This window comes from Grampus griseus, assembly GCF_964374135.1.
Source record: "Grampus griseus genome assembly, chromosome: 13".
Taxonomy (NCBI): domain Eukaryota; kingdom Metazoa; phylum Chordata; class Mammalia; order Artiodactyla; family Delphinidae; genus Grampus; species Grampus griseus.
The window spans coordinates 46,090,032-46,111,295 of NC_139007.1; the positions used below are offsets into that span (position 1 = coordinate 46,090,032).

Consider the following 21,264-nt stretch of genomic DNA (forward strand, 5'->3'; position numbering starts at 1 on the left):
CCCAGCCATCCAAGCCTGCATGTATGGCCCTCTCATAAGAATGCTGAGAGGCAGCCTGATAGAGGTGAAGGTTTCATAGCCTGCTTATTCACTCTATGCCACTGCTACTCAGTTGTCACTGTCTTATTTCTTTTATCATTAGCAGCGTCTGCGTTTATCTCTCTACTGTCTTATGAGCTCCGTCAGAGAGAAAGCACCTTTTCTTATTCCTTATTAAATCCCCCCAAATCTAGTAAAGGACTGGCACACAGTAAGTGCTTAATAAATAGTTGTCAATTTGAATAATTTCCAACTATATTGTAAACTCCCCGAAGGCAAGGGCCAAATCTTATCCTTTTTCCTTATTTCAGAGTGTTGATGGCCCCTAGCCCCCAGTGCATCCCCTGATAGTCAAGTCCATTTCCACAGAAGAAGCCAACCAAAGCTGCCATCCCAAGACAATCTCAAAGAGAGCATACCTGGATCCAAATGCTAACTGCTCCACAACCTGCCCAGGCTCCACTATGTTCCTGTTATGAGACTCATGGATAAATATTGTTGATAAAATCTTAACAGTTTAAAAAAAAATTGCAACAGTGAACGTATGTCTGTTTATTGAGCTCTTACTGCCTGCCAGGTCCCGTGCTAGGAAGTTTATATAAATTAAATCAACATGATAAGATCACTCGCCAGTGTCTGCAAAAATGACTGAATGGAAATTTGAAGAAACTAGAGTGAAAAGTCCAGATTAAGCCCCAGCCCTGCCACTCACTAGCTAATTTACATTGGGCAACTCCTAGGCTTCCATTTTCTCTTAGCATAACCAAGATAATAACATCTGTCCTACCTACCACAGAGATGATACAATGATGTTGAGGGTCACTGAAATGATACAGTGATGTTTCTGACACATGATAGGGATGTAATAAATGTTTAATAAAGGAGTGATATATATAAATGCGCTTTGTACACTTTAAAGTGATATACACACGTAAAGGTGTGGGTAATTTCCTTTTTAAAAATATATTCCAAAGAAAAACATTTTTAAAAAATTTAGAGGGACTTCCCTGGTGGCGCAGTGGTTAAGAATCCGCCTGCCAATGCAGGGGACGTGGGTTCGAGCCCTGGTCCGGTAATATCCCACATGCTGCGGAGCAACTAAGCCCGTGCGACACAACTACTGAAGCCCACGTGCCTAGAGCCCGTGCTCTGCAACAAGAGAAGCCTCCGCAGTGAGAAGCCCCCTCACCCCAACGAAGAGTAGCCCCCACTCGCAGCAGCTAGAGAAAGCCTGCGCGCAGCAACGAAGACCTAACGCAGCCAAAAATAAATAAATTAAATACATTTAAAAAAAATTTAGACATCGATATTCACCTACAGAAGATTCTGAGTTACCATCTGTGAGAACACCTCCTGGTAAACCTGCCTTCCAGGAAATTTTTACTGTTCTTAAATCCCCTTTGTCTTTATGAAGCATCTCACAAATTACCTGAACCATGTTTCTGCATTATATACATACTGTATATCATTACAGTCAAGTGAAACAGTCTTTAGGAAATCTTTGAGATATTCGTTAGGAATAAATTATGCAGATTTATTTTAATGGTGCTATTCTAATCTCCAAAAAGTCATTAAAGAGTATTGAATCTAAACACATCTGCAAAACTGAAAGTTACTTTTAAAAATTATTAACTATCCATTCTAGATCATGAAGGTGAGATTCTGTCTTTTTTTTAAAGAGATTTTAACCCCTGTACCTGTTTCAGGTGCTCGGAGTGATAGAGATGTTTTGGGGCCCTTTCCCCAGTAGGTATAAGGAGTGACAGAAAGATTAAATAAGGCATAGGGCACCAGCCCTTCCACAGTAAATACAGGTAAAGAATGTTGTTCACTAGCCAGGAACTAAAATATAAGCACAAAACATTATTTTCTTAGGTAGAGAATCATAACATCTTTTATTCTTAATTAACTAAAATCTTCAAACTTTGGTTCACATGTAAAGTTAAACCTTGCAATTTTGGAAACACTAATGTTGGTAAATTCCATGTTGTTCCACGAGGACCAGTGTATCTAACACACCAGTGGTTAACACTAACCACAAAGCAGTCAGAGACTGGCTATAAAAAGGAGTTCTCAGGAATAATCTTAATAATCAAATGCTACAGGAACAGTGAGGGAGATGAGCTTGGCTAAGTAAAGAAAGTGGCAAATCAGTGTGGGCAGGGCTGACACAGATGGTACACTCTGTTTGAAAAATGGAAGTTACTAGAACCAATGCCATACCTTAGAATGAGCACTAAATTCCACACTGTAGAAAATTACACCCCAATCCACTGCTAGGGAAGCATTCCAGAGGATTTGAAAACTCGAAGCATTTCCTTCAATCATAAATGAAGACTCTGGAATGGCATCTGGGATAACCTTAGGGGTAAAGGAAAAGTTCCCTATGGGATGAAAGAAACAATAGAGAAAGAAAGAATTTAGGATTATCAATTATCACAGATACATGGAAGATTAATAGAAATTACTAACAATTAGAACCAAAACAAAATTTTTCTTTCCTTTAACGTATCCTGAAAATCATCTTTTTCTGACTGTTTCAGGCTATAAATTTGGGTTAAGAGTCAAATGACTGCAAGCAAATTAACAGAAACTACTAAAGCCTTTTTTACTCTTAAAACATAATTCTAAAGAAAAAAAAACCCCAACCTTAACATTTATGTAACAGAAAGTATGGAGAAGAGAGGTTATGAAGGAATAAAATATCGTACCTGGCAGAGGCTTGAGGGATGTCTGAATAATTGTGAACTGATTAAATTTGGCTGGTTCCAAGACAGAGACACTAGTTCTCTGATCTATTTCCTGAGCTGTAATAATCCTAAAGCCATTGATCCAGAAGAGCCGACCACTGTAGTACATCAATGTGTTCTGGGAAATGTCAGAAGTACTCCAGGCTGCGAACTCTGTGATGGTGGTGTCCCCAGCAGTGCTGAAACAGGACGTCAATTAGTATTTCTGTCTGGAGTCGGGTAAGGGCTGATGCATTCAAGTACTGGAGAGAATGTGTGTTTGTGAGTGTGTGTGTTTGAAAACAAAGAGAAAATACTTTGCAACAATAATTGTCATTCTTCTTAATTCCATATTAAGTTGATTTTTACATTTTATATGAAGTATACCGAAAGCAAATTTCCTAGGGTTTTTCTTATGAATGTGATATTGCAATAGCAAGAGTGTTACACCGATTTTAATAAATCCTTGTGATTTTTATCAAAAAAATTTTTTTACCCTACATCAAAGGCACAACCCATTGATCTGTTTCTCCTCATTGCATCATGCCTTCCTCCTATTCTTGGTTAGTCATCTTATTTACTCACCATTCTTTATTCTAGGTTGTTTAGTCCTTCACTTTATACTATTCACAACTGTCTGTTGCTTCAACGATACTTATCAACTTCCACAGCTTAGTCCAAATGCTCCGTTTCAGACCAGGGAATTCAAGGAAACAGACTATTGTTTTAAACTGCTTTTAAAGTCTTTTTCTCAATGACAAGGAATTTTATTTTAAAAATCTGCTTGGTTGTTTCTAAAATTACACCAGTTGTCTGGTTCTCACAATAACTATCTCAATGTTCTCAGCCTTTTGGAGCAGTTATTTCACTTTTTTAAAATGATTTCTCTAAATTTTTTTAAAGTGTTGACATTCCCTTCTTTAGAAAAGTATGGCACTTAAAATCAAAATAAATAAAAGTTTTGTTTTGAGAGTTTCATAATACTTCCTTGAGAAAACTGAAACTACCTCCAAGGACCTGAGAGGTGTCAGACTTATAAAGAAAAAGTATATTCACTAGTACTATTCCCATAGTCCTTTTTCTCATAAAATAGTCTTTATTCATACCTACTCAGATGTGAAGCTAGCACCTGGTTTGCCTTTTGGCCTTTCACCCACTTGTCTAATTTTACACTTTGTCGTTTCCACTTCTCATTAGAACTTTCCAGTAACCTTGGTGAGGTATATAAAACCTAATTCCATATGGAAAGAAGCTCACCAAGCAGGATGCACTTGGCCTGAGAAGGCTGGCCCTTCTGGACCACACACAGAGCTGCTGCAGCCTAGATGCTGTGAATGTGTTCATGTTAGCCTTGCTCACAGGTCGTTTGTTCAGCATTCCCAAAACAATCCCCAGGGCAGAGATTTCCCTGCAGGGTGAGACTGGAGATCCTTAGTTGTCACTGGCTTGGATTGCCCCTCATTTCCAGCTGAAGACTCCTCTCCTGTAAATATCTCCTGGGCTGGTCAGAAAACTCTTGCCATCTGGTGTTCATCGCAATTTCAGCACAACTTCCTCACTTACAGGAGATGAGTACCTCAAACCCTTCAGTCCTCAGACAGGTAGAGCTGGATTTAAATCAAAGCTCAACAACAAAAAAATCATTAAAAGGTAAACCCTTCCATGAAGCATGAGCTGTGTATAGAGGTCAGCTGAGGTTACTCTACTGAGGGCTTACTCATTTATTCGTTCGTTCAGCAAATGTTGGGTGCCTAGTTCTGTGTTGGCCACTAGGAATACAGTGGTAAATAAGACAAATACAATCCCTGCCCTCATAAACTATGCAGCCTAGCAGAATAGGCAGGTAATGAGCAAATAACTACACCATTGAATGGCACTGTAAAAGGAAAGGTAGAGTGGGCTCCTAAACAAGGAGACCTAATGGGGTCTGGTCAGAGAAAGCCACTCTTAGAGAACAATGTTTAAGCTGAGCCATGCAATCTGAACACAAAGTAACCAAGAGAACTGGGTTTGGGGACCATTTTAGGCAGAGGGAACAGCAGGGTGTAGGCTCCTTTGGAGCAATATACTCAGTCCTGACATGACTAAATATGCGTGAACTTTTATGACAGATGCGCCTTTTTCAACCTCCAAGACAGATATGTTGTTATAGATTATATATATATGTCGGTAATAGATTCATTCTTTAATAAACCAAAGGGAATGGCTGTACATAGGAAAGGGAAGAGCAGTTTGAAAGGCAGCTTACAGTTGTCAAGTTCTGAATATGCTGAACGACAGCAGACAGCTAATCTCATCTCTACTCTATGCTAGAACTACACTGTCCAGTAATGTAACCACTAGGCCACAGGTGACTACTGAGCCCTTGACATGTGGCTACTACAATTGAGGAGCTGAGTTTTTATGTTATTTAATCTTAATTAATTTAGGTTAAAATTTTAAGCTAATATTTGATTTATATATTATGAATCATATGTATGATTTACTGGAAAACTTTAAATATTTTGGAAAAACTTGGGTACGTAAATCAACTTTTTCAATTGTAAATTTTATAAAATCTAACTGCAGATCAAGTATTTCCTATGAAAACTTAGTGTGCAAAATGAGATGTGCAGTACATGTAAAATACACCCAAGCTATCCAAGAATTAATATGAAAAAGGAATACAAATAACTCATTAATAATTTACCTATATGCTTTTACTTTTTAAAATGAGGCAACAGGAAATTTACAGTTATATATGTGGCTCACATTAGTTGTATTGGGCAGTGCTGATCTAGACTAGAGGTGAGGAACTTAAAATGCAGACGAAGGAAGCTTGATTATATATTAGGAAAAAATTTCTGCTTGTAAGATGGCTTTGGAATCCCTGTCTCTATGTACAGCTTTTTTTTCCCCCAGTGTGATAAAAAGGCAAGTCTTACGTGGAGGGCAAAATTGCCTGTCCTTTGTGTAACCTTGTCAAGATCTGCTGCACTCCACTGGGCATGCAGACAAGGAAAATTATTAACCTTGAGATAAGGAAATGCATTTTTAAAGGAGAAACTTCCTTCCTCTATCTGGTAAATCCAGTAGTACTGATTTTTCTGGACACTTGAGGAGCTGGGCTCTCAACGCCAGCTAGCCTGTCCTCTGGAATGTACAGACAGAGAGAGTGAGCCGTAATCCTTCAGGACACTGTCACTTTGAACACCATCTATATCTCACAGACAGATTCTTTTGACAATCACATTGCCAGTATCTTACATTTCTAGGGAAGGGAACAACCAGTTTTCTATGGTTCACAGTTGGGAAACGAACGAGAACTGTATGTTATAGCTGATATGAAATAAATGATTAATCAGATTTGCTGTGTTTATGCTCGTATGCATTATAGGTTTATAAACATATACTCCTTTTTTATAGTCTCTATGATTAAGAGTTTTTCCATAAACCAAAAAATATATATTTTTTAATCTAAAAGTAATTTTGACATTGTCTTCATAGAGCACAAATTCTTGGTCTTCGTAAGATTAGACTCTTTTGAAAATTTGATGAAATGAATGGATGCTCAATTTCCAAGCACTCACACACCACCTGAAGCCCTCCATGAACTCCCTAGGGGGTCCAAGAACCCAATATTAGAAATCTCTGCCCTAGAGCAGGACCTTTTGTTTTACTTTAACCTTTTCCTATCTCTCTAATTTACCATGTGACAATCGGCAAATTTATACACATCTGTGGTTTCAGTTTCCTCATCTATGTAATAATATGACCTCTAAATTCTCCCTTTAACTGCTGTTCTTTAATGATTTTATGTCCTGTATTTTAATTTGAGATAGGTAACTGTTTCCTTGAAGTTAAAAACTATTGGCTGTTTAAACTAAAAATAGTAGTGAACATGGATTTTAGAGTGTAGATGAAAGTAAAATATATGACAACAAGAACCCAAAGAGTGAAGGGTAATAATTGGAAACATATCACCATAAAGTTTTAAAATCATTTATGAAGTAAGAATATTTTGAATATGACTGTGGTAAGTTGAAGATATTTAATGTTAAAAATGCATATTTTACTCTCTAAAGCAACCTAAAGAAAATTATAAATACACATAATTAAAATGTTATGAGAGGAGATAAAATGGAATACTAAAAAAGTATTTTATTTACCCTCAAAAATGCAGAGAAGTAGAACAGAGGAATGAACAGCTGATGAGACAAATGGAAGTCAAACACCAAGATGGTAGACTTAAATCCCAACATATCAATAATTATATTAAATGTAAATGAATCAAACACCCCACTTAAAAGGCAGAAATTGTCAGACTGCATAAAAAAGCAAAACTATATGCTGTTTACAAGAGACACCTTTTAAATGTAAAGACGAAAATTGAAAGTAAAGAGATATAAAGAGCTGTACCATGCAAACACTAAGCATAAGAAAGCTGCTATGACTTTCCTAATACTATCAGACAAAATGGTCTTTAAGATGAAGAATATTACCATAGATGAATGAGGATATTTTATAGTAATAAAAGGAAATACAATGTAATCAAGTATATAGATAACAATACTAAATACAAAGCATGCAGATACGTCAACTAAAGAGTTATAGGCAAATCTATAATCATAGTTGGAGACTATATTAAGAAGCAGAAAAACCCATCCACCCATTTCCTGGGCTCTTGAGGGGCATTCTCCTCAGTGCCTCTACTGGACTCTCTTTACATCCTATCACAGTATTCACCATATCCTACGGTAATTAGTTATTTAAAAACTTACCTTTCCTTACAAGCACAATGCCTGCAACACAGTGGAAAATTAGTAAATGTTTATTGGAAGAATAAATGAATTCTCATGCACTATCATTTATAACTGAGGAGCAAGTTGTTCTCTTATTCTCAACCAATTGCCTTCAATCTTACTTACCTCTGACCCCGAAGAACAGCTGTGTACAGGTGAATACACTGACTGTCTTGAACCAACCAATACAGGAGCCCATCACTAAGGTCTAAAGTTAGAGCAATTACCTAAATAGAAAATATGGAAAGAAAACAAATCAAATACATGTTTAAGGATACCTTTGTGATTATGTCACACTTAAGCTACAGATTTCTCTTTAACATCCTCTTTGGAATAATAAACTCAGTGATTTTTGCCTTTCACTGAATATAAATATTATATGAGTATGTCTATTACTACATAATTTTGATATAAGCACTGGTTTCCTAAAAATCCCCAAATGGCAAGAAGTATTCACTTCTATATACTTATCTCTAGTGGTTCTCAGAGTTTGATTCTTGGACCAGCAACATCAGCATCATCTGGGAATTTGTTACAAATACAAATTTTCAACCACACTCCAGGTCCTACTGAATGAGGGACTTTGAGCCACTGTGTAAAGCCTTGTCTAAAGCTAGCCATAACTTTGGACTCTTCAGCCACATAAGCCAGTGAATTTGATCGTTGTTTAAATCAGTTGTTCTCAATTGCTACACATTAGAATTACCTGTGGAATTCTTTAAACATCTCAATTCCCAGTCTGCATCCTGTTAAATTTTGATCTCTGGAGATGGTATCCAGTCTCCAGTATGTCTTCATATTCCCCAGGTAATTCCAATGTGTCCCCAAGTTTGAGAACCAGTGGTTCAAACCATTTAAAATTATATCTCCTGTTAATTACAACCAAAAAATCCTGATATTTTTCTAAAATATAACACAAACAGGGTTTTTATGTGATATAATTGGATAGAGTCATGTACATATAAAGTCCTATTTCCAGCTGACATCTTACAACTACTTCTTATTACTCTTTCTTTGTCTTCTTTTTACAATCTATGTCTTAATTTTACATCCAGTTGACTACGTGAGGCTTGAGGGAAGACTGTTTCTCCTATGAAATAAGGTGCCTGAGATAGAAGTTACAATCCAAAGGATCTTTTTTGCTTTCTTTGGCTTTCTAGGTATTTTTCAGATGAGTTGAGATTGCTAGGAGTCTGACCTCAGAATAGCAGAGTCTTTCTATAGCAGACCCAGAGGCTGAGAGGTATCAGATAGGATTAAAGTTGATGACTGTATCTTTAGCAAGATACAACAGCATATAAACAAAAAGATGAGCCAGTGGAAAATGTAAAAAGAATACAATAAAGTATCCAACAACTAAACATACTTGCTGGCAAGTTACCCAAGGCTTGCTACAAAGAAATAATCTCAAGACCCGTGGCCACAAGAACCTTCAGTAGTCACGTAAATCACAGCCCTCAATCTTCAAGAAAGCTCAACGTACTCCTTTCCCAAAAGGTAGAAAACTATTCTAGCAATTCCTAGCCTTTCGGGAGTTGAATTATGTCCTTTCTTCAGGCTAAAAGAGATTTATTGATAATTTTTCCAGTTAAAGTGAAACCAAGTTAATACTGTTCGGTTGTCTATAATGAGATGCACTAGAGTTTTCCAAATTACAGATTAACTCCACTTTATCTCTTAAAAAAGAGTTTCTACAACTCCCTTTGCTGGAATACAACAAACTGTTCAAGCTATAAGTGAAATTCAGGTGTTGGATCATTACCCCATTCCTTTACACCAGCCATTTGGGCCCATATTTAAGCAGTGTCAGAGGCTGTCCCATAAATCTTTGGTAACCATTGTTATGTCTAGTAACTCCCATACGTAGGAAATAATCCCTTTGATCTAAACAAAAACCTTAAAGTTTAATCCTCTGGTAAAATGTACTATATACTATGAGCCTGACACATCAGATGTGGCAAAAAGTATCTTTTCACTTTAAAAGAATTTCTCATTTCATTCTCCCTTTTCATCGCACAAATGAGTCTTTCTATAAATGATTGGCTAACTATTTTATTACACCGTTGATTGCAAAGTATCTTATACTCCGTGATAAATCTGTGAGTAACACAGAAAGGAATGACAGTGAGATGGAGCGCTTTGCTCGGTGCAAAACATATTACCTTCAAAACACCTACTAGCATTAATGGAGGCAGATGAATAAAACAAGCCACGGAACCAGAACACAGATTTGCACAAGTAGGCACAACATTAGCCAGCCTGTGAGAGTATCTGGAGTGGATTTTAAAGAAAAGTGTATTTCCCCAAACATGCTGAGAAATCTAATGATTCACTCATTTACAGAAAAGTCCCCAGGGCCACTCCCGAGCTATCCTGAGTAGAAAAAGCTCAAACGACAAGATCAGGACAGCAGGAGATTACTGACAAAGTCTTGGGGATGAATAGGAAGTTACTCCTGATATACTGTTACCTTTAATATGCTTTTACACAGAAAAAGGTTTTCCCCTGACATTTTTTATGGAGACATAAAACATGTACTCAAGTGGCTCTAAAATAGAATTAAGGGATTATTTCATTATTTGACAGGAATAATTAATCTCTGGATATGGTGTGTAAATTTCTATTTCTTTTAAATATCTGTGTTATAATCTGTAGATGCCAATCTTAGGAATTATAACTGATACATCCTATGGAATTGAGGATCAGTGACTCAACAATTTGTTTGTTTGTTTATAAATGATCTGATACATCTGTATTATCTCTACTGACAACAAAAAAGGCTTTAAAAAAAATAAGAAAATTTTAAGAAATATCCTAGATAGAAATAGTATAAATGATATATTTCTTCTTCATGCTTTTCTGTAATTCCTAAATTTTCTACAGTAGACATATATTATTATGATGATCAGAGAAAACAAAATTCAGAAATTTAGATGGGTTGCTAGAGGGTAGCTAAACAGGATCAAGAAAAATAGGTATTGCTTCTAGAAGTTGAGGAAGTAAAAATATCATTTGTTTTAGAACCATTTCTATATCAGGGTATTTTTTCGATTGAGTTACAGAATACAAGCTTAACCTCTGTTGAGTGGTTACCATGTGCCTGGAACTATTCTCACTACTTCCCATGAATTATCTCATTTAATCGTCACAACAACCCTAAGAGGTAGGACAATTGTTAATATTCCCATTTTTCAGATGAAAATGGGACACAGAGAAGTCAACTGTTTCAGATGAAACAGAGAAGTCAACTGTTTCAGATGAAACAGACACAGAGAAGTCAACTGTCCTAGGATTTACACAGTTTTTAGAGCAGTCAGTACCAGAAATTGATTGAAAATAATAAAACACCTAATCATCACCCAAGAAGAAGCTCTAAAATATCCAAAGAATTCCTAAAGACTATGAAAACAGACGGAAATTAAAATGCTCGTAAAGTGTGAGTCCATTCAAGATAAAGCAAACTATAAAAATCTCCACATTATATTCTAATTTATTTAATCACTTATGACAATCAATAAGACTTAGAGAAAGTCTGGTTATACCAAGATCTTACCATAACAGTATTTCTTTTCAGATTCCACCTGAACAACTCACAATAAGCAGAAACAGTATTATCATAACTATAAAACAGCATTATTTAGTACTATTAAATGATCAGATCTTATTTTTCATTTTCACCTTTTTCCCAGAAAACCAAGGCTGTGCCTGCAGTATAAGGGAACTTTCCCCATTTAGCCTGGTACTTTCAACTGAATACAGTGTGGTCCAATAGAGATATCCAGCAACTGAGTCCACCACCATGTCATTCACCAACGACTTCACGTGAGTCACAATGTCTGTGTGTCCTGTCGACAGAGACTGCCTTTGTATCTACAAAACATAGTCATGTCAGTTAGTGATTTTCAAATGGCATCATGATTTCTGAATAGTTTATTGCAATTGTTAGTAAATTACTGCATTCATACATTCATTTGTTCAACCACAAGTAGTTATTGGCACTCTGTGCTGGGTAGTGTGCCTAGCCTTGAAAACATAACAGTTAGAAGTTATAAGAAAGTTAGAGGTTATAAGGAAGCTTACTCCTTTTCATACCTCTAAAGAGAAAGGAGATACATTTATTTTGAGTTAAAATGCTTGCCCTTCCTAATCATACATCCAATCAACACATAAAAATGTATTTGATTAGGCTCCCAAAGAAGATGTATACTCCTGATAAATGGTGATGTCTCTCTCCTTGCTCCTGTCAGTATATCTCCATAATATTAATTACTATCATTATTGAGTACCTATTGTGTGCCAGGCACTGTACTTCTTTATTTCAATCTTTAAAATATTAGCTCTTTTAGCCCTCACATTAAGCCTGTAAATGATTTCTATTTCCTACTTTTTCACAAGTAAACTGGGTTCAAAGAAGTTAAGTAATTTTTCAAGGAGTGGAACTGTTTTATAAGAGACAGAGCAAATACTTGAAACCAATTTTTATCCCACTCTTCCACTTCCTCCTTCAAAACTATTTTCAAACTAACCCATTTTGGGGAGCATTCTCTGATTAACCTCAGTTAGCTCCATTCTGCCTACAGGCCATTGGCACTTATGAATTCAGACTATACCATATTGCTTTGCTTCTAAATACATTGTTTTGTATGCTTCTTCTATTAATTCATGAATTTTGTTTGTTTGTTTGTTTGCTTGTTTGTTTGGCTGCGTTGGGTCTTCATTGCTGCCCGTGGGCTTTCTCTAGCTGCGGCTAGTGGGGGCCACTCTTCGTTGCAGTGCGCGGGCCTCTCATCAAGGTGGCTTCTTTTGTTGCGGAGCACGGGATCTAGGGTGCACGGGCTTCAGTAGTTGTGGCACACGGGCTCAGTTGCTCCGCGGCATGTGGGATCCTCCCAGACCAGGTCTTGAACCCGTGTCCCCTGCATTGGCAGGGGGATTCTTAACCACTGCGCCACCAGGGAAGCCCCATGAATGTATTTTTATGTCATGAAAAGAGCAGGGGCAAGTAGTGATGATTGCACAACACTGAACATACTAAAAACCACTGCATTTTATACAATCAAAGGGTGAATTTTATGGTACATGAATTATATCTCAACAAAGCTGATATATTTTTTCAACAGAGCAGAGGCATGTTGTCTATTTTCTTCATATTCTCTACTATGCCTATTCTCAAGACTCTAAACATATTGGTAACAGATAATGAGTAAATAAATGAATGGACGCGTGCCTTCCTGATTAGAAAACGATTTCCGTACCATATTTCTTGATCTGTTAGACCAGTGTTCTCATCAGCAACCGTCTTATATTTCAGTGTGCGCCATGCACGGGATGTCTTCATCTTGCCCCCAAATCCACTCTCCACTCTCCTCTGTGCCCCCTGAGCCTGATATCAATGGACTACACCAACCTAGCTCTGTTGTTCTCTGGCTTCCAGAGAGTTTCAGCCAATGGAAGCACTGGCAGAAGATCAGATGCCAGAAGAAAAGAGGGATAGGGGTACATAGGTACCCCCATATCACTCCTTGCTAGACCATACATTTTGGCAGTGGCTGGCTTTCATGTCAGCAACTCCCCTAAAGCTACAGCCCTCACCATTCTTGCCCTTCTTTCCGTTGCCCTTTATGCCTGGTGGCAGGAATAGCCTCCCACACTTGCTTGCCCAGGGCATGCTTCACCATCCTTTGTTCATTTTCCTTAGCCCTGTAGATACCTTTGAAAATAGTCTCCTCACTTAGTTTCTTTTAATCATGCCTTTGGAGTGTGCCATCTTCCCTAGGACACTGACCCACTGGTGAACATTTTAATATATTTATTTTAACATATTATTGAAAATATGTGACAAATACACCACATAGTGATATAAAATTTCCTTTATACCTAAATACGTTTTAATTAAAAAGTGAGTAGGCTTAGAGACAAATACTAAGTAAATAGTAGCAGAGGTGGTACACAAGTATGAAAAAAATTGTGAAAATTACATTCCAGTCACTGAAATGGGTGGGCATTGTTCGAGAGCATCCAGAATGCCAGGCTTCTACTTACCATGTACGTCTTTCCAGCCCAGTAGAGAAAGTGACCCAGCCACTCAAAAGCTAACGCCCCTGCTCCTGCAATGTTGGGTATGTGATAATTCTCTGAGATGTCCGTCCCACTCAGCAGCCACACATAGACATCACCTTTCATGTCGCTGTAGTAGAGGCTGTTGTTATACCAATCCATATCTCAAAACAAAGTGAATTGGTAGCAGTTATTTTTTCATACATGCTAGCGTAAACATGGAGAGTCAACAAATCATACATGCACCTCAACATAACATTAAAGCATATACTAACATAGATACTCACTAGAACTTCAAGGATCTGTCAAGAATTTTATCCCAAAATCTTAACCCCTGGAACTAGAGAGAGGAACTAATAGTCATTGAGTGTCTCCTCTTTGCCAAACATTGTCTTGGGCAATGTTAACCTATTTCACTCAACTCTTAAAACAAAACAAAGTAGAAATCATCCCCATTTTTTTTTTCTTTTTTTTTTTTTGGCTGTGCTGTGAGGCTTGCAAGATCTCAGTTCCTCAACCAGGGATTAAAGCCGGGCCATGGCATTGAAAACCCAGACCCCTAACTGTTAGGCCACCAGGGAACTCCCCATCCGCATTTTTGACATGGAGAACGGAAGACTCCGTGAAATTATCTATTCTGCCCGAGGTCTCACAGGTGAAAAGAGGAGGAGACCAGATTCAAGACAACTTCAAAGCATCGTTCTTTCTATTAGTACCACACCGCCTCCTAAGTCCAACTCATTTTGGTCAGAAATGCTGTGGTACTTTTAATAGCCAAACAAAGAGATCTAATAATTAGATAATTATAGAAGATGCCATTAAATAATAAATAAATAATAATAAATTATAGAAGATGCCATTGAAGTAAGATACCATTACTTAATCTTCTTTGTCATGAAATTCTTTCTTATACTTGATTTAGAACTTCACATAGCTGTTCTGTGTTCCAGTCTTACAGCAAACTCATAATAAATTACTTAACTATAGCTGTCTTCATGGAACAAGTTAGGCTGTTACTGTGAGACAACATTGAGAAATTAAAATACATGAGAAGTATATCAAAGCCTTCCTGAAATGGACATAAATCATTAAATAACTACATTTTGTGGAGTAATAAATGGCCCTCCTCCTTGAGAACAGACATTTTCTTAATAGTGTCACTGGCAGTATAGTTCAGTCAATATTTTTTCCTTTCATTATTGACCTAATACTAAAATACGCAATCCTTTTGATTGGTTGAATATCTCAAGAAGTCTTACAAGTAGAAACCTGCCATCCAAGTGTACAGGGGACTCGGTGTTTACCTGATACATTTCCCATATCAGAGGATAGGAATTCTCCCGGGCCAAAGCTATTTAATGGTTTACTCCAAAGCCCATCTTCTTTCACAGCCATGATAAATGGTGGCTCTGCAGCTGTTTGGTTTAAAAAAAAAAAAAATTGAAAGAAATATCACAGAAAACACACTTTTTTTAGGTACACATTTATACGTTAGATTTCCTTCATAAAGTCAATGAGCATTTTGAAAAATACTCTGGAATAATATGAGTAATTGTATCTGCTTAAAAGAATTATCTATCATATTAAACATACTTTCTGATTTTTGTGTAAATAGTTGTAATTGAATGTGGAGAGAAATGTGTACTGATGTTGCCTCTATAGCAATGTCATGGTCATGGCAGAATTTTTTTTTTTTTTTTTTTTGCTTTAGCTATTGGTGGCCATGGTCCTATTCAGAGCACCCAGAATCGATTGCGATAACAACAGTAGTATAAATGGGTCAGTTATCTTTCCATTTTTTTTCAACCAAGAGGATAGAATTCAACATAATTCACAGCCCCTCAGCTTCTCTCGCCAAGACCTTCAGAGTTCAAGGAGTGCTACTGCTTAATAAACCATGAGAAAGGAGAAAACCATGAAGAAGAAGAGAATTATATTGTTTGTTAAAAAATATCTTGGACAGTTTAAAAGAGCAGGTTAGAAACATAAATGTCACACAATGCTTTATTTGCTTTCCTAATCTCAGATAATAAACACATCCTCAAGGGGTCAACGCACTCTCATTCTAATTTTTTTTACCACATTGAAGGTGAGAAATTTTAAAGGACATAGGGAGAAAGGCTTTTTGTCAGAATCACTCCCTAAATCAAGACTATTTTCTCACCTGGTACCAGGGTAGTTCCCACTGAGGGCTCTGACCAAGGGCCTGGCCCCTTGGGAGAACTTGCTCTCACAAAAACCTTGTATTTCGTAGCACTCTGAAGGTCGTGTACATTAAGGATGGTCCCACTTATATTAGAGAACACGTGAGTGGTTTCAGGAAAGTCTTGGGTTGATACTTTCACCTCGTAAGTCCAGTTCTGCCAGGCGGAAGGGCCTAATTGGAAGAGTTAAACAATGTTACTGATGAGGATGACATCAGCAAGGGCAAACAAAGGACTGTCAGTAAATTTATCTACAGCTTCACCTTGAGTGAAAGGATAATTGGGCCTGTTACCCCGTAATCACCAGGGTTAACTTGGTGACGTGACTAGGACAGTGGTCATCCCACCCACTCATTTTGTTCCATCAAAGGAGACATCATGCCCAGCAAATCAGAGGCCACTGTTCCCCCGTCAGTGCTGTATGCTTGGCTGCATAGAACTGTCGGAGGGCTTTTCTATACAAGCTCCTAATAAACAAATGCTTAATGATGAATCTCTAATATAATTTCCAGGGTTGGTAGAGCATCTCCCTTCTAGAAGCCCAAACAATACAAAAGAATTTTTTTTTGCTAATTCATTTTCAGCCATCTTTGACCTATACAGCAAACAGGCATAATTAACTTAGTCTTAAAGTAAAAAAATAGCCAATGTTTGCTAGATACTCTAGGGGACCAGGGGTTGACAAACGGCAGCCCACAGGCCAAATCTGGCCCACTGCCTGTTTTTGTAAATAAAAGTGTACTGGAACACAGCCACAGCTACATGTTTACATTTTATCTATGGCTGTTTACATACCACAAGGACAGAGTTGAGTAGCTATGCCAGAAGCCATATGACCCACAAAGCTGAAAATATTTACTTATCTAGTCCTTCCTTTATAGAAAAAAGTTGCCAGCAGCTGTGCTAGACACTGTTCTAAGTGTTCTACCTGTGCATCTTAATTTGGTCTGTATGACAATCCCATAGAAGTATATAATTAATGTTTTTATTCCAGTAGCGAAAACATGCATGAAGTGGTTAAGTAACTTGCCCAGGTCATTCTGCTAAAAAAGGGCAAGACCAGCCTTTGAATCCATGCAGGCTGGCTCCAGAGCCCACCTGCATACCCACCACACATGCTGCCTCTCCAGAGATGAAAATTCAAGTCCAGAGAGTTTTAGGCTCAAATTCATGCAAGATCTCCCTGGATACATAATCTCAACCCAAATCTCCGTCCCCCTGGCTAATGCATTCCCTCAGACTGGAATGTTAGTGCCTGACTCCAAGGAGACACTCAATAAATGCTCCACCCATTCTGTTGGGACATATATGATGAAATATAGAGATTCTCTTAATGCAAAACTGATAAATGTAGAACAAACGTATAAACACGTGTGTGTGTGTGTGTGTGTGTGTGTGTGTGTGTGTGTGTGTGTGTGTGTGAAAGAGAGAGAGAGAGCACTAAGTAGTGCTTTGAGTTGATGACTAAATAATCACATATGGGCTCTCAAAGTTGAGTCGCCAGGTCAAGCCATTCAAGCTTTCCTCTCCTTGCAGCAAGGCCAGTCTCCAGGCTGGGGACAGGGCACTCACTGGCTCCAATGGCGAGCACAGGGGGCTTCCACTGAACCAGGGCCTGGTGTGAGCCGAACAGCACTGAGAGCTGCTGTGGGCAGCCCGGCAGCGGGTGTGGCTGGGTGTACAAGCCAAAGATGACCAAGTTGCCAAACCCAAATTCTTCTATGTGACTCAGGTCACATCCCACGATGAACTCATTAAAAGACAGAGAATCCTGTTGGAAAACAGTCTTGCCATCTGTGACCAGGAAGTCGTTGTTTTCACAAGCAAAGCTCTTCACATCAGTAAAGGGGACATGAGGTAGGACAAGGTGGGATGTGGAGCCATCCAGAAAGGTTGACATGAAGACTTGGGCGGTGTCATTGAAGTAAATGATTTGCTTGGACTGTGGCTTGATTGCAAAGTCCTTTAATGTGCCACTCTGCACAATACGCACAACTTCCGAGCCCCGACCAGAAGCCACAGGGAGATCGATTCTATAAATGCCGTCTCTCAGAAGATAAAAGAGATACCTGACACAGGAGCAAAAGAAGCCTGGTGTGATTCAGTGCAAGGGTGAAGGAGCAACAATGCCTCAGCACATTGTTTTATCCTGTTGGGCAATTAGAACCAGGTATCTCCAGAGTGGATAAGTACAGGGTTTCCCAAGGTGCAAAGTAGTAAAGGTATTTATTAAAGATATGCTCTAGTCATTTAAGAAAAAGAGAAGAAAGGTGAGGAGAGCTGGGTGTGGGGGGAGGAGGACGGAGGTGAGAGAGAGAAGCAGCAGGGATGGGGGAGAGGGAAGAGTTTTATAATAAGTACAAACTCAGTGAGTGAATAATTCAGTGGTGCAAGATAACAGCATAATGGTAACTGTTTTTAATCAGAAGAATAAACTATTTCATCTGCCTGAAATTCTTCAGGAATACTACATAAAAAGGGTTGCTAAAAGTTTTGATTTTTACAGAAACTCTATCATTGTATAGGGAGATGATTAGAAGACAGGCCCTGGAGCAAGAAGTCAAATACTGATTCCAGCGCAAAACAGCTGATGGTCGTGGGCGGTCGATAAATCAACTTGTGCTTTGCTTTCCTATCTATAAAATTGGGATAATAAAAGTACTATCCCATACGGCTGAACAAGAATTAAATGAATTATTGGAAGTAATGCACTTAGAAGCACATATTAAGTGCCTGGTAACTATTATTGAATAATTATTATTATAATTTCTAGTCATATTTCAAAATCTAAGCACAAATCAGTTTTATCCTAGTGGAAGAAAGAGCCACCAAAGACCTCTTTGAGATGTATTTTGAGCGACTGATTTAGTGAGTGAAGTTCATTATCCTCAGAATGAGTCATTTCGTGTAACTGCCAGCAACAAAGTTCATTTCATAGGATCTTAGACTTTTACAAATGAGGAAAATAAGATCCAAAGAGTCCAAAGGACTTGTCCTACATCACAGGGTTTTAAAAGAAAAAAAAAAAATCCTGTAATTCAGTAATTCACTCAAGCTTAAAACATTAAAATAAATATCTGGTAAATTATGAAAGAATATGAATAGAAAATCTTGATTTTAAATCAATAATGAGTAAGAAAGTCAATTCGTGAAAGATAAAAAGTGCTATGGGCTATATATTTTTTTCATTCAAAATGAAAACAACTTTATCCCTACAAGAAAGAAAAATGTTTAGTCTTACAAATGTTGGCCTTGCTTACTGGTTACTAACCTGTAATTATCTGATTATATTTATGAAATAATAACCCCAAAATAACTTCCTATGTTTTCATCCTTCACATGTGAGCATGTGGAGATCATGTAATACATTCACAGTGAATAACTCATTTCATCCTCAAAATACCCCAACTGAGTATTATTGTCTTCCCCGAATGGGAGGATAAAGCAAAGGTCATAGACCCGAAGTTACTTTCTTGAAGTCCTACTACAATTTAGCATCACAACTGAGCTAAAATGTGTCCATTTCATTTGTGGCAGGGGGAAGCATAGTGATTTGTAATGGCAAATTTTAACTTGTTATTAGCTATCAATTTCAGTTTCCTAAAGTGGATGGTAGCAGTGTTCTTTCTAAACCAGCCTCCTGATAGATGTGAGAACCAGACCAGAAAAATGAACAGGTGCTGAATTGCTCAGCAAGAGAAAATGGTGCAGTGAAAAGACGAAAGAGAGGCAGGAAGGGCTTCTCATGGGGAGCATCGAGGGGGAATAAGACCCTGAGTCATGCATAAAATATTGATATACCCAAGACGAGAAACCAGGCCCCGGAGTCCCAGACAAGAGGTCTTTCCCATAAGCCCATATTTTACTGTGAAGGAGAAAGGAAAAACTACTTACCTAGAGAAGTAGTGGATCAAGTTTGAATGAAATTTCCTCTTGGCTCTATAAGAATGAAAAAACTTTGCCTGGATTTAATTAAATGTGAAATCAGATACATAGATGGGCTCATCTGGTACTAGGATGTTATTAGCAAGCAAGTTTCCCCAAGTTTCTTGCCAAAGGAAGAGAATTCACATTTACAAGACTAACACTCACCCATTGTATGAATCAGCCACGATTTTTTGAGGTGCAATAATTGAGGGAGGAGTAACTTCCTCAATGTTTGAGCAGTTTTCTAAATCACAGACACATACCTAGAGAAGAGTACATCAGTAGAATTAGTGTCTATTCAATTTGACCAACACGTATTGCTTGAGCAACTGTTCTGTATTTAGAATTTCACTAGTCACAGAGCACTTTTAGAAAACATAAAAAAGTTCTTAAAAGACAGTGTCATATCCTATATCCTAATGAGTTTATATCCTCTTGGTATCCGTGAAATACGAGTACGTATTTTCCTGGCTTACAGAGGCACTCAACTATTTTTATTAATATTTAAGCTGTTTCCAAGCTTAGGGGCTTCCAGCCGTAGTGATTGTGACCACCCTGTCCCTTTAAAAGAAGGAAACTTGAAACACAGCAAACTGTGTCTTCTCAAAGGTTTGGTAATACAATATTTTCAGAGACCTACTAAAGTTATCCATGGTTATTATACAATTTACAATGCTCGCAGCTGATTTTGATTATGATTGGCCGTTTTATCTAGTGATAATTCAGGTACCACCACTGTCTTATGGAAGATGAATTATCATTAGTATAAACTCATGGCTCTGAAAAATCACAATAAAGATGATTTAATGGTAGGTCAGGACTAGTACTAGGTAAAGTCTAGACCCTGCTATAGGCTAGATCTATGGTTCGTTGCTAACCCAGTGTCTAAAACATAGTAAACACTCAGTGACTAATTATTGAATGAAAGAATTATGTTTATTTGTAAATATACCAAGATATGCATTAGAGTATCAATATCAAGTTGTTTACTTTAAATTCTCAGACTAACCAGTTGAGCCATGATGAAGTACATTCTCTGATAAAGCCAGTCTATGGAGATGGAAGAAATTAATCCCGAACCACTGTAAAAAATTCTCAGGTCAGACACATCAGACATGTTGGCAGCTCCCTTCACCCATATGAGAGTTCCTTCAGAGAAATAAACAACTTGCTGGTGGACATTAACTGATATTCCTGGAAGAGCCATGCAAATACATGTGTGTTATTAGGTAACAACCAGACAAAACACTTCCTTGAAAGAGAATTTATTTCTTTAATCCTTAATAAAGGGATTCAAACTGAAGTCAACCTGGATCTTTCTTTTCACACTAAGGAAACATTTTTCTCTATTACACTGACCTGTAATGTTACGGTGTGTAGCACCCGGCTGAAGGCAATGTGCTTCATCTACTAAATGTTTTAAAGATCTCTTTCGTAGAGAAGTTTTCCTGGATAAAAAGAGCCACCGTTCCTCTTCTTGAACTAAAACAACAACACACTTTCTAGACAGACAGACCAATCATATGC

At 37.7% G+C, this 21,264-nt stretch overlaps 1 protein-coding gene across 1 annotated transcript in view; it reads right to left on the reverse strand.

Annotated features, from left to right (window-relative positions):
• The window catches only part of ROS1 (ROS proto-oncogene 1, receptor tyrosine kinase), a gene marked incomplete at both ends in the record, with an annotated part of 112,291 nt that overhangs the window by 59,573 nt on the left and 31,454 nt on the right, over nucleotides 1–21,264 (reverse strand). The window contains 12 exons of the mRNA XM_082669025.1: nucleotides 1,737–1,881; nucleotides 2,263–2,423; nucleotides 2,751–2,968; nucleotides 7,676–7,776; nucleotides 11,228–11,419; nucleotides 13,592–13,770; nucleotides 14,911–15,021; nucleotides 15,771–15,983; nucleotides 17,383–17,879; nucleotides 19,903–20,000; nucleotides 20,747–20,931; nucleotides 21,097–21,219. Coding sequence (XP_082525151.1) covers nucleotides 1,737–1,881; nucleotides 2,263–2,423; nucleotides 2,751–2,968; nucleotides 7,676–7,776; nucleotides 11,228–11,419; nucleotides 13,592–13,770; nucleotides 14,911–15,021; nucleotides 15,771–15,983; nucleotides 17,383–17,879; nucleotides 19,903–20,000; nucleotides 20,747–20,931; nucleotides 21,097–21,219 — 2,223 coding nt within the window. The remainder of the gene's footprint in view (nucleotides 1–1,736; nucleotides 1,882–2,262; nucleotides 2,424–2,750; nucleotides 2,969–7,675; nucleotides 7,777–11,227; nucleotides 11,420–13,591; nucleotides 13,771–14,910; nucleotides 15,022–15,770; nucleotides 15,984–17,382; nucleotides 17,880–19,902; nucleotides 20,001–20,746; nucleotides 20,932–21,096; nucleotides 21,220–21,264) is intronic.